The 17,665-nt window shown below is 38.5% G+C and overlaps 4 protein-coding genes across 4 annotated transcripts; 2 read left to right on the forward strand and 2 right to left on the reverse strand.

Annotated features, from left to right (window-relative positions):
* Nucleotides 1–805: 805 nt before the first annotated feature.
* LOC149083550 (uncharacterized) lies at nt 806–2,139 on the reverse strand. The gene is made up of 5 exons (XM_089235378.1): nt 1,910–2,139; nt 1,715–1,814; nt 1,429–1,616; nt 1,205–1,308; nt 806–1,095 (listed from the first exon to the last, which is right to left on the reverse strand). Exons 2-5 carry the CDS (start codon nt 1,793–1,795, stop codon nt 806–808), a joined length of 663 nt encoding a protein of 220 aa, XP_089091504.1. The 5' UTR covers nt 1,796–1,814; nt 1,910–2,139.
* LOC149083551 (uncharacterized) lies at nt 1,906–8,632 on the reverse strand. Its single transcript, XM_089235204.1, has 13 exons — nt 8,597–8,632; nt 6,051–6,116; nt 5,875–5,964; nt 5,725–5,784; nt 5,404–5,612; nt 4,814–5,303; nt 4,024–4,700; nt 3,576–3,923; nt 3,122–3,462; nt 2,690–3,032; nt 2,488–2,610; nt 2,212–2,374; nt 1,906–2,133 (listed from the first exon to the last, which is right to left on the reverse strand). The coding sequence occupies exons 1-13, from the start codon at nt 8,630–8,632 to the stop codon at nt 1,906–1,908; spliced, it is 3,174 nt and encodes a 1,057-aa protein (XP_089091330.1).
* Nucleotides 8,633–9,548: 916 nt separating this feature from the next.
* Nucleotides 9,549–13,123, forward strand: LOC149083552 (uncharacterized). The gene is made up of 9 exons (XM_089235205.1): nt 9,549–9,625; nt 9,726–10,215; nt 10,329–11,005; nt 11,106–11,453; nt 11,567–11,907; nt 11,997–12,339; nt 12,419–12,541; nt 12,655–12,817; nt 12,896–13,123. Exons 1-9 carry the CDS (start codon nt 9,549–9,551, stop codon nt 13,121–13,123), a joined length of 2,790 nt encoding a protein of 929 aa, XP_089091331.1.
* On the forward strand, nt 12,890–14,223 carry LOC149083553 (uncharacterized). The gene is made up of 5 exons (XM_089235379.1): nt 12,890–13,119; nt 13,215–13,314; nt 13,413–13,600; nt 13,721–13,824; nt 13,934–14,223. The coding sequence occupies exons 2-5, from the start codon at nt 13,234–13,236 to the stop codon at nt 14,221–14,223; spliced, it is 663 nt and encodes a 220-aa protein (XP_089091505.1). The 5' UTR covers nt 12,890–13,119; nt 13,215–13,233.
* The last annotated feature ends 3,442 nt before the right edge of the window (nt 14,224–17,665 follow it).

Here is a 17,665-nt window from a genome sequence, read left to right on the forward strand (position 1 = left end):
TGTAAGTACTACGTTGATGTAAGTAAGTGATTAGAAAATCCAAGGAAAAGGATCATTTATTGCAGAAAAAAGTACAGATGAACAGAAGTTTTAGTGCTCTGTTGGACCCCCTCTAGCGCGAATGCACGATGCGATACGAGCAGGCATTGAGGCATACAAGTTCCGTATGATGTCCTGAGACATCTCGTTCCACAGTTGCTGTAAATGCGCCTCTAGTTCGACCAACCTCGTAGGGTGTCCAACTTGCCGTCCCAAATGATCCCAGATATGCTCGATTGGTGACAAATCTGGGGATAGAGCAGGCCAGGGAAGGGTGGTAAGTAGTGTACGCAGCGGTTTGGCGTAATTTTTCGGCACGCTCCATCTCCGGGGACCTTCCGTCTCTAGGTATTTACTGAGATATAGTATGATATGGTCTCCCCATTCCGAGGACCCTCCGTCCTTTCACTTTCCCTACTCTTCGTGGGGGGGGGGGGGGATTTTCTTTGTGATGCTGCTTTTCTTTTACTTACGTTGATGATACTTTCCACTAGTGTACAAATTATGCTGCTTCGCTCTGGGGCTTTCTATGAAAGCTCAGATAAGAACATTTTATAAACAAATATTTACAAGTTATTTATGAAATGATCCAAAAAAACGCTCGATTCCACCGTCTCAGTGCGATGGCGTTTTCTTTTCCCACTTCCGATGCCGAATATAGGAGAATAACTACCAAAAAAAAGAAAAATACACACAAAAAAAAAAAACACGTACACAAGTTTTCAATGTCAACGTTTTTATTTTGTTTCAGATAACAATATACATATTAGTAGCCGTAGGGTAGCGTCGAGAAATCAGGCAGAAGAACCCTCTTGTCGTATACAAGGCCGTACTTTTTCTCCTCCACCCTGCTTATGACCCGCCTTCTCTTCACGTCTCTCGTAATTTTATAATCGTCTCGAATGATGACCTTCGTGGTGAAATCCATGGACTGTACTAGAGCTTTCATCGAGTCATAGTTGAGGACTTCCGAATTCTTGAAGTTGAGTGTGAAGCCTCGAATCTTGCAGAACGTCTTTCCGTCAGACCTCCCATAGGCATAATTCTTGGCTCCACCTGAAAATAAGCATTTTATCAAAAATAAATATAAATATTGAAGAGAAACATCTCAACCTGTGAAATTAAAGGATGAATTAAAGTTTGATAACGAGATTGAGAAAAATACCTGACACGAACTCCGTGATGTGATGACCGTCGAGCTCATCTGTGAATTGGCCCAAGAAGTCGCCCAGTGGTGGATCGTTGGTCCCATCGCTAGCATAGATGATTCTGAAATAAAAGAAAAATCAATAAGTCAAGTGATAAAACATTAAAAAATTAAATGAAAAATCAAATGCAAGAAATGCTCACATAAAATTAGTTTCATAAAAAAATTTTATAGATACTTACGAGTCGGTGTCAAAATAGAGCAAGGCATCGCCTAGCTTCTCCATCTCGGAGTACAATTTTAAGCGGGCCCATGTTGTCGTGAAGGCAGCCAAAAAGACATTTGTCCGGTCGGTCTGTGGTATGAAATCCGACTTGTGTCGCCATTCAATAGCTGCAACGTTATCACTGGGGAGATACAAATCCTTGACCTGAAAAATAAAATAGTTTGGTCACATTTCATTTTTTAAATATTAGTTTGATGAAATCAAATATCTTAAAAAAATAATAATTATTTAAAAAAAAGTACCTCAATAGAAGGATCGTTCATCATCTTGTAGAAATCGGATGTTTTTGTCACGTATGACAGTTGCGTCTTGTTCTCCTGCATGCCCCAGCGACCCCAGAAGCTGGAAAAAAAGAAATGATTATATGATGTTAAAAAATGCAGTTTCATTTTTTTTCAATCATTAAAAATCATTACAGATGGTTTGACATTTTTTACCTATTCAAACACAATTTCGCCACTTGACGTCGACCTGGATTGATTCGGATATTTCCAGGCTCCAATTTTATGCCCTCAACTTGCTGATACTGCCTCAGGTACGAGTTTTTCTCCTCATTCGAGACACAGTTTGAAGGCCAACCAGAGGACTCTTGTTTGATCTTGAGGAAGGCGTTGATGTACGGAGCAAAAAGACCCTCTCTAGATTCGTCGAAGTGATAAACCTAGAAAAAACAATCCTAATTAGAAACAAAAATAATCGTAGAAAACATGAAAAATAATTATGGATTAGAAAAAAATACCTCGTATATCTTTTTCACAACATAACCCTTTTCAACGGCCTTCTTGAGTTCCTCAGTCACCCAGGTGCCTGTGATGCATCTTTCCTCGTCGTTGTGTTGACATTCTTTTAAGCGTGCTTCAACACACGAACGACACAGGGGAAAGGTTAATTTTCCACCGGATCTATAAAAAAATGAAATATTTGATGATAAAAAACACTAATAAAAAAATTTATGAAAAAATATGTTAGATTGGGAATACGTGAAGATCACGTTATAAAAAAATTAGAATAATACCTGTATGGGAGAATGGGCAGATATAATGCTCTTGGTGGTAGTACTTTGCATTTAATGATGCCAAAATACGACCCCAGGGCTCCAAAGTTCTCGGTGATGACTTTGGGATGTCCGACCGGATATCTGAAATGAAATAAAAAAACTTGTAAAAAAAGTAAAGGTAGAGCCATATTTGTTAAGTTACAAATTTTAAATTACTCACTTGCAGTATTTATTGACCCACGGGTATAATGACGTGAAGTCAATATATTTTGCAGTGCCTTTAAAGAAAAGTTTAGTGGCGTTGGTTCGTCCTCCATAGAACGCATCCCTGGGTGCCAGCCTATCGACAAAGTGAAAGTCCACCAGGAAACATTTGAGAACTTGATCCGTTTTCTTCAGAGCATTGAAATCATGCTCCCACATGACTTCGAGATTGTATCCACCTTGACGGATTTTCTGCTCTTGCTCTAGTGTCTTCTTGTGAAGTTCCCACATATACGTATGAGTACTGGGGTTCACCATATCTTTTTCGAAGCACTGCGGGCAGCCGTGCCAATAACATCCTGAAAAAAAAGAAACAAAGCACATATAAATAAAATGAAACATATGTAGTAAAGCAAACAAAGTAATAAAATTAATTAATATTACTTACCGTGAAACAGATACACCGTGTTTGTTTCTGTACAGAAGCCGTCCACACTGAGACCAAACACTCTATTTTCTCCCGTCCCATTTCTGGAATGATGAATGTTCAGGCTATGCTTGTGGCTGAGATACGCTAACCATTCAACGCCTAGACGGCTGCTGTTCGTTTGATTGACGTATCCGTTAACAGGCACCATTCCAATCGTGCCTTCGTCGATGTATTTCGACCGGTATGTTGCCATACAGGCCGAGGCAATGGTGAGGTACTGGAATGGGTCGACGCCGGTTAATTCCAAAAACTCCTTACGAAACTGCAAGCAGCATCGTCGAAGAATATCAACGTCTGACCTAAAAAATGTTAATCATAGTGTAGAAATGTTAAAAGAATGGAAAAAATAATCGAAACGAAAAAAAACAACAATGAATAAAATATACTCAATATGGAGGAGAAAACAACTTACTTGCAGTATTCGTACATTTCGTGTTTAAACACGAATTTTCCGCTCTTTCTTCCCTCGTACCAGTTGTCGAATTTCGCTTTCACTTCGACGGCGAAAGCTTCCGGATTGAAGAAGTCCTTGGAAGGAAGGGGTCCATTGTAGTCCTGATTTTCCGGTCGGTTGAAAAGGTGGGGAAAGTACCCTTTCTTCAGTTCTTCCAAACCGAAAGTTTTCGGCAGTTTGGACAAAGCCATAGGGAGAAAATTGAGGCTGTCGATAACTCGGATGTTGAGAGTATCCAGCCGCAAAGCCATGATCTTGGATCCACACGGGACAACAGAAGGTTTGACTCCTTGCTCTAGGAGATATCTGAAAAGAAAAAATAACGCATGTGTTATAAAATTTACCACAAAATGCATGCATTATAAAAATAAAACAAGCATGCGAAAATTTTCGAAAAAAAACTTACTTGAGCAGGAATTGACCGTCGAAGCCCTTCATGTTGTGGGCTATTGCGGTGTACCCCTTATGTTCTTTTCGGAAGAGCCAGGCACAGAATTCGTTAATGCTGTCATATCCGCTGAAGACAACCCCTTGGCCATCCGCATATTGTGCCACGGCAAAGTTGATCACGTGTTCGCCTGAAGATTGATCCGTCTCGAAATCGAAGAAGACGAGCTTGTCGGAGGGGGCTTTCACCTTCTTCTTCTTGAGGAAACAGAGGTGTCGTTCGTCATGATGGAAATTCTTGCAGTTGCTGCAATACTTCTCGCCACAAACGTGTTTACCTCGGGACCGCTCTTTTTCTACGAGAAATTTCTTGCATGTCGGACATTCGTAGAATTGCTGGCAGTATGTGGTGTTTTTGCCTCCAAGACTCTTGTGTCTTGCAAGGCAGTCAGCGGATCTGCATGTCCTGTGGCAATCCTCGCAGGTTTGAGATGTCCCAACCGTACATGAATCGTCAAAGCAGGTGTTACATCGGACTGCGCATTTATGATACTGGACATGGTCGTAGGCCTTGTCGCAGTCCACACAGTAGAAATTAGTGCCGTGGAATCCTTTAGGAGATGTGATGAGGTCGTAGTGTCCATTGTGAAGTAACAAAAATATTTTCTTGTCTTTCTTAGCCGTCTTGAACACAACCTTCATTAAAAAAAAACATAAGTACAAAATTATAAAAAGAATATTCAAAATTAAATATATAACATTCATATATATAACGCTCATTAAATAATATTTTTAGTAATAAAAATTACTCGATAAAATTCTTCTGACGACTTGACGAATATCTGGACATCTAGAATTTCGGCAAACTTGGCGACGGCATCAAATCCACAAGGACCTATGGGAACTTCGGCTTTTTGATATAACTCAATGGACATTTCCTTCTGTATGTTTATTCTTGAGTCTCTTATACTCGAAAGTTTAGGATGATTCTTAAGGTAGGCGTTACCCACGACTATGGCCCTGGCACAACACAGTCCATCTTGTGGTACGCTTATAACTGACTTCTTTGTCAGCCGGTCGGTCGATATGTTGACAATCTTACGTCTTGGACCACCCCCACCTCGTGGTAATCTGACAGTGATGACGTCAAATCTGAGAGACGGGTCATTTAAAGGGATGGCGTTCTTGCTCTGCAGCACTTTCATTATCACTGCCAACAGTGATTCTATTGTGAGCGAGGCCACAGGAATAAGCGATGTGGAGATAGGTCGATCCAAGCTGTCGGATGTCATAACGATTCTGGAAACAGGAAGAAAATAATCAATTATTCAAACCAAAAATAGTTGCTCATATGTCTAGTTAGCTATACGTGTAATTTTTATATATAGTGAATATTTACCGAATTCTGTCATCAGGATGCAAGCCGTTAGTTGTTTCATCTATCAGTTGCCGCAACAATGCTCGCAAAAATGCCATAGCCGCTATTAATCTGGTTGACGGATCTATCAGAACCTCCGTTCGTATCCGAGCTGTATATGTGATTTGTTCCGCATTAAAACGGATATTTTTCTTGAGGGATTTTTCTTGCAACACGTATGATTTCGTGTCCTGCAAAAGAAAGGAGATGTGGTATCATAGCAGATAAAAATAAATCATAATACACACAAAAAAAAAAAAAAAAAAAAATATATATATATATATAATCATTCGAAAAACTTACTCTGGATGTACCTTCACCAGGGTCATAGTCTCTTCCAAGACCTATCTGATCCATGACTTCCTATTAGAGAAATAGAGCTAATGTTAGAATATATGTATGAGGAAAAAAACTAATGAAATAGAAAAGCTGTGAGGCATAATTGAATCTAACCTTCTCAACTTGACCCCATACGATTTCTTCTAAGAAAGGGTTTTCAGCCATAATCCACTCTGCTTCGTCCGGTCCAAATAGAACGGTATTCTAGAGAAAATGCAGTATATCTTTAGTCAATACTATAAGTGAATCTTTTGAATGGTGATAAATAAGTAAAATAAAATTGTTAGTACCTTTACTTTTTGTTCCCATTCGATATTATCAGGCATTTGATTGTTAGATTCACCATCGAAAACATTCTAAAAAAACATAGATTTAATACGCTATTTATTATTATTATTACACAAATACACACACGTGCATTAAAAACAAGCATTCTGGTGTTGGCTGTAAAGGCTTCCCACCAGACCTAAATGAATTATATATTGAATATTTTTTTTGCAACAGAGAGCTATCATATTTATTAGATATGTCATTGTATTTTTGTGTTTATACATTTTTGAATAAAAGTTTAGTATACTTATATAGAATGAAGGTCAATATACAATATATTATTAATTTTATTACTAATAGTGTAATCATTGTTTTTGTATCTGCTTACAATATCTTCATCCAAACAGTCTCGCACGAAGTGAAAAATTATGATTTATGTTTTATTAAGTTGTTTGTCAATGTGAAAAATGTAGGAAAAACCTCTTTTTATATAATGTTGATATTAGGGTTCTGACGCGTGATAAATCCTATTATATCTATTTGTATAGTACTATTTTGATTTTTCGTTAGATATTTTTCATTTATTTGAGAAAGTTCGATAATTCTGTACAAAAAGTTATGTCTTAAGTGTGTGGCAATGTATTTTAAAATTATTTGAGACCTTATACTGCTATAAAATCAACACAGAAATAAAGGTAGTTCCGTCAATATATTTAAAATTCATGAATATATATGTCTACTTACATTATGATTTTCCATCTTTCTCTTCAGAGTTGAAAGGATGATGAGGTCGATAAGAAAAAAAAGCGAACGGTAGACGCGAAGACGACAGGAGAGAGAGAAAACTAGCTACCGATAGGTCTGAGAGCTAGTGAGTGAGTGAAGAAATTTCTTCCACCGAGAGTGATATAAAGCATTTTCGCCAAGCTCACTCAGGGGGGCCTAGATTTGGCGAAGAGGTCGTTAACGCCTTATTGGCCGTCGCCAAATCTAGGCCCCCCTGAGTGAGCTTGGCGAAAATGCTTTATATCACTCTCGGTGGAAGAAATTTCTTCACTCACTCACTAGCTCTCAGACCTATCGGTAGCTAGTTTTCTCTCTCTCCTGTCGTCATCGCGTCTACCGTTCGCTTTTTTTTCTTATCGACCTCATCATCCTTTCAACTCTGAAGAGAAAGATGGAAAATCATAATGTAAGTAGACATATATATACTGCTATGATACCACATCTCCTTTCTTTTGCAGGACACGAAATCATACGTGTTGCAAGAAAAATCCCTCAAGAAAAATATCCGTTTTAACCTTTTAACGGCCAATGTTCCCAATTGGGAACATACTTTTGATTAATTCAAAAAAAATATTTCTCTTTAACGAAAATAGCTGATTTTTTTCCCCTGAACATATAAGGTTCTGAACTTAATTTAGAAAAGACAAAAGTTATTCGATTCAGCTCTTATCATATCAATTTATTATTCTAAAATCACCCATTTTCAAGGGAAATTATCTGTAAGTTTATGTTTTAATTATTAAAATAGTTTTTGTAAACATACATGCATCTCAATTTTTTTTTAATTGTAGAATATTGCTAAGAATGATAAGAAATGCTCAATGAGAGAAAAAAAAAATTTGTTTGAATTCCATGGAACTTTTCCTACGATTGTTCCCAATTGGGAACATTGGCCACTACTGACTATTCTAAAGTGAAATGCAGAGGAGTGGCATTCCGAAAAAACAATTTATTGCTTTTTCCTTCTCTCTGGTGTGTCTCAAAAGGAATAGAAAAGTATCAAATTTCACATTCCGATGTTTACATGCAGCACCCCCTTTTTTCTGTGACTGACCTTGCCCCCCCCCCCCTACGTTTTGAGTAATTTTGTTGGTATGTTGGTCTTTCAGTTCTCAGTTGATATCTGGTCTGGTCTTGTAACTTTCTACACTTCTTTTTACCACCTTTTTTGTTATACTATTAGCTTATTAGACTAAGTATGAGAGATTCTGATATATCACACCTCTCTGATGAAGAATTCGAAATGTGCCAGCTACTGCCTGATGAAAATGAGCGGGCTACAGATGAGGAAGATATCGATGACAACATGCTTGGCCCGGTCGTTCCTGCAGATGTTTGTGGATATCTGTGTTTTAAGATCACCACGTAGTTCATTTGTGGGTGAATTTGTAGATCCTATCAACATGCCTTCTACATCAAAATTGCCTTTCAAAGATCAGATAATTACCCAGTCAAAAAATAAGAAAACATCATGTGTCAAGTGCCAAAAGACTAAAATTCATGCAACCGAAGTGGAAAAAAAGTACTGCATTCGACAAAAATATAAGTGAACCAACTGAAGCAATCAGTCATAAGTTTCCTGAGCTAAGTGCAAGCCGACTCGATTGATATTTTTTTCAAATTTTTACCGCAAGAGTACCTCAGTTACTTGGCTGAGATGACAAATATTTATGTCGCACAACATGGATCGAATTTGAAAATTGAGTGGAAAAAAATCGCAAAGTTTTTTGGATTGGTTTTGCTAAGTGGGTATCACAGAATACCAAGTGAAAATGATTACTGGGGTACTTTCAGTAGACACAGCAGTACCGATCATCCCCACTGTTATGCCGAGAAATAACTTTAGAGACATAAAAAATAACTTCCATTTGATGGATAACTCTTTCTTACAACCCGGTGATAAGTTGGCTATCTATGATGAATTAAATAAAAAATTCACACACATTCGGTTTGGGTTGTTCCATGATAAACTAAGCATCGATGAATCAATAGTACCGTATTACGCTCATCATTCAAGTAAGATGTTTATATGGGGAAAACCGATTCGCTTTGGATTTAAAATTTGGATGATTTGCTCAAACAATGTGGTTTCCCCATATAAAATGGAAGTATATGCTAGTAAGCAGTCATCGGAGCCTGTGCCTTTAGGTACCAGAGTTGTAAATAATATTTTCTCTCTCTTTATATTTTTAAATAATATCTTTTAACTTACCAAGGGATCCATACAAAAACCTAAATCCGTATATATGTATTCTTTTGTGAATTTTAGACCAGCATTTCAGCTCATCATGAGCTCTTTATTATAATACAGATATACATGCTTTTGAGTATATTCGAGAGAGATTTATTTCCATCATTTTTAAAATTCTGTATGTATATTCTTTAATTTTTAAAGAATTTTTAAGAATTTTAAAGAAAAAATTTATTAAATGATGACGAATTTTGCATCATCCTGTAAGATGGCTTCACTGCGAAAATTATGTTTAGTCAGATCCGGCCAATGTTCCCAATTGGGAACATTCAAGAAAACGCATAGGGAAATTTTTTTTCTTCAATTTCTCGATTGATATCTCTTAACTAAAAAATCAGAAGGAGAAATTAACAAAAAAAATAATGAAAATCACTTGGAATCTGAATTCGGCCGGTAAAAGGTTAATGCGGAACAAATCACATATACAGCTCGGATACGAACGGAGGTTCTGATAGATCCGTCAACCAGATTAATAGCGGCTATGGCATTTTTGCGAGCATTGTTGCGGCAACTGATAGATGAAACAACTAACGGCTTGCATCCTGATGACAGAATTCGGTAAATATTCACTATATATAAAAATTACACGTATAGCTAACTAGACATATGAGCAACTATTTTTGGTTTGAATAATTGATTATTTTCTTCCTGTTTCCAGAATCGTTATGACATCCGACAGCTTGGATCGACCTATCTCCACATCGCTTATTCCTGTGGCCTCGCTCACAATAGAATCACTGTTGGCAGTGATAATGAAAGTGCTGCAGAGCAAGAACGCCATCCCTTTAAATGACCCGTCTCTCAGATTTGACGTCATCACTGTCAGATTACCACGAGGTGGGGGTGGTCCAAGACGTAAGATTGTCAACATATCGACCGACCGGCTGACAAAGAAGTCAGTTATAAGCGTACCACAAGATGGACTGTGTTGTGCCAGGGCCATAGTCGTGGGTAACGCCTACCTTAAGAATCATCCTAAACTTTCGAGTATAAGAGACTCAAGAATAAACATACAGAAGGAAATGTCCATTGAGTTATATCAAAAAGCCGAAGTTCCCATAGGTCCTTGTGGATTTGATGCCGTCGCCAAGTTTGCCGAAATTCTAGATGTCCAGATATTCGTCAAGTCGTCAGAAGAATTTTATCGAGTAATTTTTATTACTAAAAATATTATTTAATGAGCGTTATATATATGAATGTTATATATTTAATTTTGAATATTCTTTTTATAATTTTGTACTTATGTTTTTTTTTAATGAAGGTTGTGTTCAAGACGGCTAAGAAAGACAAGAAAATATTTTTGTTACTTCACAATGGACACTACGACCTCATCACATCTCCTAAAGGATTCCACGGCACTAATTTCTACTGTGTGGACTGCGACAAGGCCTACGACCATGTCCAGTATCATAAATGCGCAGTCCGATGTAACACCTGCTTTGACGATTCATGTACGGTTGGGACATCTCAAACCTGCGAGGATTGCCACAGGACATGCAGATCCGCTGACTGCCTTGCAAGACACAAGAGTCTTGGAGGCAAAAACACCACATACTGCCAGCAATTCTACGAATGTCCGACATGCAAGAAATTTCTCGTAGAAAAAGAGCGGTCCCGAGGTAAACACGTTTGTGGCGAGAAGTATTGCAGCAACTGCAAGAATTTCCATCATGACGAACGACACCTCTGTTTCCTCAAGAAGAAGAAGGTGAAAGCCCCCTCCGACAAGCTCGTCTTCTTCGATTTCGAGACGGATCAATCTTCAGGCGAACACGTGATCAACTTTGCCGTGGCACAATATGCGGATGGCCAAGGGGTTGTCTTCAGCGGATATGACAGCATTAACGAATTCTGTGCCTGGCTCTTCCGAAAAGAACATAAGGGGTACACCGCAATAGCCCACAACATGAAGGGCTTCGACGGTCAATTCCTGCTCAAGTAAGTTTTTTTTCGAAAATTTTCGCATGCTTGTTTTATTTTTATAATGCATGCATTTTGTGGTAAATTTTATAACACATGCGTTATTTTTTCTTTTCAGATATCTCCTAGAGCAAGGAGTCAAACCTTCTGTTGTCCCGTGTGGATCCAAGATCATGGCTTTGCGGCTGGATACTCTCAACATCCGAGTTATCGACAGCCTCAATTTTCTCCCTATGGCTTTGTCCAAACTGCCGAAAACTTTCGGTTTGGAAGAACTGAAGAAAGGGTACTTTCCCCACCTTTTCAACCGACCGGAAAATCAGGACTACAATGGACCCCTTCCTTCCAAGGACTTCTTCAATCCGGAAGCTTTCGCCGTCGAAGTGAAAGCGAAATTCGACAACTGGTACGAGGGAAGAAAGAGCGGAAAATTCGTGTTTAAACACGAAATGTACGAATACTGCAAGTAAGTTGTTTTCTCCTCCATATTGAGTATATTTTATTCATTGTTGTTTTTTTTCGTTTCGATTATTTTTTCCATTCTTTTAACATTTCTACACTATGATTAACATTTTTTAGGTCAGACGTTGATATTCTTCGACGATGCTGCTTGCAGTTTCGTAAGGAGTTTTTGGAATTAACCGGCGTCGACCCATTCCAGTACCTCACCATTGCCTCGGCCTGTATGGCAACATACCGGTCGAAATACATCGACGAAGGCACGATTGGAATGGTGCCTGTTAACGGATACGTCAATCAAACGAACAGCAGCCGTCTAGGCGTTGAATGGTTAGCGTATCTCAGCCACAAGCATAGCCTGAACATTCATCATTCCAGAAATGGGACGGGAGAAAATAGAGTGTTTGGTCTCAGTGTGGACGGCTTCTGTACAGAAACAAACACGGTGTATCTGTTTCACGGTAAGTAATATTAATTAATTTTATTACTTTGTTTGCTTTACTACATATGTTTCATTTTATTTATACGTGCTTTGTTTCTTTTTTTTCAGGATGTTATTGGCACGGCTGCCCGCAGTGCTTCGAAAAAGATATGGTGAACCCCAGTACTCATACGTATATGTGGGAACTTCACAAGAAGACACTAGAGCAAGAGCAGAAAATCCGTCAAGGTGGATACAATCTCGAAGTCATGTGGGAGCATGATTTCAATGCTCTGAAGAAAACGGATCAAGTTCTCAAATGTTTCCTGGTGGACTTTCACTTTGTCGATAGGCTGGCACCCAGGGATGCGTTCTATGGAGGACGAACCAACGCCACTAAACTTTTCTTTAAAGGCACTGCAAAATATATTGACTTCACGTCATTATACCCGTGGGTCAATAAATACTGCAAGTGAGTAATTTAAAATTTGTAACTTAACAAATATGGCTCTACCTTTACTTTTTTTACAAGTTTTTTTATTTCATTTCAGATATCCGGTCGGACATCCCAAAGTCATCACCGAGAACTTTGGAGCCCTGGGGTCGTATTTTGGCATCATTAAATGCAAAGTACTACCACCAAGAGCATTATATCTGCCCATTCTCCCATACAGGTATTATTCTAATTTTTTTATAACGTGATCTTCACGTATTCCCAATCTAACATATTTTTTCATAAATTTTTTTATTAGTGTTTTTTATCATCAAATATTTCATTTTTTTATAGATCCGGTGGAAAATTAACCTTTCCCCTGTGTCGTTCGTGTGTTGAAGCACGCTTAAAAGAATGTCAACACAACGACGAGGAAAGATGCATCACAGGCACCTGGGTGACTGAGGAACTCAAGAAGGCCGTTGAAAAGGGTTATGTTGTGAAAAAGATATACGAGGTATTTTTTTCTAATCCATAATTATTTTTCATGTTTTCTACGATTATTTTTGTTTCTAATTAGGATTGTTTTTTCTAGGTTTATCACTTCGACGAATCTAGAGAGGGTCTTTTTGCTCCGTACATCAACGCCTTCCTCAAGATCAAACAAGAGTCCTCTGGTTGGCCTTCAAACTGTGTCTCGAATGAGGAGAAAAACTCGTACCTGAGGCAGTATCAGCAAGTTGAGGGCATAAAATTGGAGCCTGGAAATATCCGAATCAATCCAGGTCGACGTCAAGTGGCGAAATTGTGTTTGAATAGGTAAAAAATGTCAAACCATCTGTAATGATTTTTAATGATTGAAAAAAAATGAAACTGCATTTTTTAACATCATATAATCATTTCTTTTTTTCCAGCTTCTGGGGTCGCTGGGGCATGCAGGAGAACAAGACGCAACTGTCATACGTGACAAAAACATCCGATTTCTACAAGATGATGAACGATCCTTCTATTGAGGTACTTTTTTTTAAATAATTATTATTTTTTTAAGATATTTGATTTCATCAAACTAATATTTAAAAAATGAAATGTGACCAAACTATTTTATTTTTCAGGTCAAGGATTTGTATCTCCCCAGTGATAACGTTGCAGCTATTGAATGGCGACACAAGTCGGATTTCATACCACAGACCGACCGGACAAATGTCTTTTTGGCTGCCTTCACGACAACATGGGCCCGCTTAAAATTGTACTCCGAGATGGAGAAGCTAGGCGATGCCTTGCTCTATTTTGACACCGACTCGTAAGTATCTATAAAATTTTTTTATGAAACTAATTTTATGTGAGCATTTCTTGCATTTGATTTTTCATTTAATTTTTTAATGTTTTATCACTTGACTTATTGATTTTTCTTTTATTTCAGAATCATCTATGCTAGCGATGGGACCAACGATCCACCACTGGGCGACTTCTTGGGCCAATTCACAGATGAGCTCGACGGTCATCACATCACGGAGTTCGTGTCAGGTATTTTTCTCAATCTCGTTATCAAACTTTAATTCATCCTTTAATTTCACAGGTTGAGATGTTTCTCTTCAATATTTATATTTATTTTTGATAAAATGCTTATTTTCAGGTGGAGCCAAGAATTATGCCTATGGGAGGTCTGACGGAAAGACGTTCTGCAAGATTCGAGGCTTCACACTCAACTTCAAGAATTCGGAAGTCCTCAACTATGACTCGATGAAAGCTCTAGTACAGTCCATGGATTTCACCACGAAGGTCATCATTCGAGACGATTATAAAATTACGAGAGACGTGAAGAGAAGGCGGGTCATAAGCAGGGTGGAGGAGAAAAAGTACGGCCTTGTATACGACAAGAGGGTTCTTCTGCCTGATTTCTCGACGCTACCCTACGGCTACTAATATGTATATTGTTATCTGAAACAAAATAAAAACGTTGACATTGAAAACTTGTGTACGTGTTTTTTTTTTTTGTGTGTATTTTTCTTTTTTTTGGTAGTTAATCTCCTATATTCGGCATCGGAAGTGGGAAAAGAAAACGCCATCGCACTGAGACGGTGGAATCGAGCGTTTTTTTGGATCATTTCATAAATAACTTGTAAATATTTGTTTATAAAATGTTCTTATCTGAGCTTTCATAGAAAGCCCCAGAGCGAAGCAGCATAATTTGTACACTAGTGGAAAGTATCATCAACGTAAGTAAAAGAAAAGCAGCATCACAAAGAAAATCCCCCCCCCCCCACGAAGAGTAGGGAAAGTGAAAGGACGGAGGGTCCTCGGAATGGGGAGACCATATCATACTATATCTCAGTAAATACCTAGAGACGGAAGGTCCCCGGAGATGGAGCGTGCCGAAAAATTACGCCAAACCGCTGCGTACACTACTGTGGTAATGTGGCGGAGGCAGTCTTGTGACATCCTTGCTGTGTGTGGCCTAGCATTGTCTTGTTGAAAAATGGCTCCTGGGAGCCCTGCCATGAGTGGCAACACATGTGGCTGAAGGATGTTATGGACGTACCGCTGGGCTGTCATTGTGCCATGGATCAATATTAGGGGTGACCGTGTATCGTAAGCAATGGCACCCCATACATGACACCAGCTGTGGGAGCGGTGTGTCGCTGTAAAGCGAAGGCAGGATTGAAGCGTTCACCACGGGGCCTCCACACACGAACACGATTGTCATCACTGCTCAAGTTGAATCTCGATTCGTCGCTGAAGACGACCTGGTTCCATTCCGTTGCAGTCCAATCCCGTCGTGCTCGACACCACTCCAAACGGAGGCGTTGGTGGGTGGGTGTCGTTGGCAGCACACGTAATGGGCGCCGCGATACCAGATGTCCTTCAGCCAGGCGCCTTGCGATGGTTCGGGAAGACACAGAGGCCCGTAGTGAAGCTGCTGCCTGTGTCTGGATAGCGGCCAATGAGGCAGTTGGCTCTACGCGTGCGTTTCGGATGATGTGACGGTCTTCTCGACGACTGGTCTGTCGAGGACTTCCTGAACCTGGTCGCCGTGTAAATGACGTCTCTTCTGTCCACTGGTCCCAACACCTCCTCACAGTAAAATCAGAACGGCCTAGTTGACGAGCTACTCGCCGAGCTGACCACCCAGCTTCCATCATCCCGATGATTCTTCCCCTATCGAACTCTGACAACTGCTCATATGGTCTTCGCAACGGCATGTCTACCTCAGCATTTCCTTTGCAAACGATTAAATACACTCCAGCAAGCTCTGCTTACCTGTTTTATACTCCAAGGAGAACGAAGTTCAACGCCCTCTAGTGGCAATGCGCAATCACGCTGCATTTCTAATCATTTGCATATCTGCCCGACATGTACCTTCAGGCCAACTTTCGTTTCGATCCCACAATTATTTCTTGGTGCGCAAATTTTTATGACAATGAGTGTATATAGTAACGTCCACACATAGTTACGTGTGGACGTTACTATATATATCTGCAGAAGTGTTACTCTGCAAGAATACATCAGTAGAGGGTACTATAAAGTATAAATGAAATTTGTATAAGAGAACATATAGAGTACATACAATAAAACCTCGTTAAGTCGTCCCTCCGGTTTTTGGCTTTCATAGACAACAACGTTATTAAACCCTCGTCTCTAATTTCGGTTAACTCGTCACTATGAAAAAGTTTGAGAGAGAACGTTAAGCTGAAAATCCATTTGCCGACTGAGGTTTTTGAAACGTTAGGGACTATTGAAGCAAGACCTGATTTGTCCATGGGCCCTACTAATTTAGGGCTTCAAATTTAAACCAAATATCTTTGTTGAAAAAAAAGATTATTTCCGAAGTTGTGTGAGGTCTTCTAATGTTTACTTCCCCTGCCCAAGGCAATATTGTATTTTTTATTCGTATTTTAATAAATGTCATATTTTAAATTTATACGATTTTTACAATATTGCACATTGAAATTGACGGTACTTCGGTTAAGCCGTCATAATTTTTCGATAACATGAGGTGACGACTTATCGAGGTTTTACTGTACTTGGTTAGTTGCATTCAAGTGCTATACGTTTGCCTCAAAATTTAGAAATCTAAAGTGAACATAAATATTTCAATATGGCAGTCACGGTAGATAGAAATGTATTGAAGAAACGAAACTAGGAGGAACGGTTTAATATTGCTCCTACGTATTTGGAAGGTTTGTTTGATCTAATTGGTCACGATGTAGATACATTAAGTCCTAAGATAAGTTAGGAAATGAGAATTATCGTAGTTCAACGCTACATCATTATTGGATTATGAAATCAGTGATATTCGATAAGTTTCATACAGATCGGTTTTGTCTTACGTAATTCATTCCGTAAACGAACGCAGTTACGTGACATGATAATTCAGGCAATTTTTGGACCTCGGTATAACATCTATTAAATTGGACTTTATCCGACTCATATCGTTAGCTTTCAGAGTAATGGTTTCAATACACACACACAACGAAAAGCTTCTCTCAAATTTTGGTTTCATCACTGTTTGGTTTTCTACGATTTTTCTTACGGTCAAGTCTTTTAATTTGCATCTTATGACGAGCACAGCTCGATCAATTTTTGAACTGTTTTTTTCTTTTCTCAGAAAATCCCATTGCCTCATATATATTCAGGTGAATTATAAGGTCAATCTAACCAATGGTTCTTTTTTACAGCCTTTCTAAAAACGAACTTTAATTATAATCACCCTGTATTAAAACAGTAACTAAAATGGCTCTTTATTTGAATGTGAGTGAAATTCTGACAATAAGAGATGCGTTTCAAGTGATGAAAATACATAATTAATGTATAGATACGCAATTATGATTACAAATGAAATATTTTACAAAGCTTACATATTGGTGAGTATTTCAACTACTTCAAAATGTATTTTAAACTTCGAGACTAAATCCAGTGATTTCCCCTTATTGTGTTTACAGGAAAAAGTATTTAATCAATGCATTCAGTTCATTTGCAAGAGCACGGTCTCCAATTTTAAGTTTTTCACTGGATTTGAGACATCAATTTTCTCTTGTAGTAATGGAGAACGACGAGATTTTACTAGACCCGACCTTATTAAACATCGTGGAATAATGTAAAATACACAAGTACACGGGCATCAGGTTTGCCAAACATTAAAAAACTTTAAGTATAAATTTCATTCAAAAGTAGCCAATTATAAAAAAGTTGATTAAATATATTAGAATTATTTCTGCCATCTTGTGAGCATAATTCGAATCAAAATTTAAATTTTTGGTTTCAGTACTGGGGTTTAGCCCAATGTAACGAATGATGGCAAATGATGTCCGTGACTGATTTGAGGGCAGTCGTTAAATAGGGTTTTTGTCGGGAAATTGTTATTTGT

This window comes from Pholcus phalangioides, unplaced genomic scaffold (genome assembly GCF_987345545.1).
Source record: "Pholcus phalangioides strain wild (caught in Gottingen) unplaced genomic scaffold, Ppha-v1.0 ptg000008l_1, whole genome shotgun sequence".
In the NCBI taxonomy this organism is placed as follows: Eukaryota; Metazoa; Arthropoda; class Arachnida; order Araneae; family Pholcidae; genus Pholcus; species Pholcus phalangioides.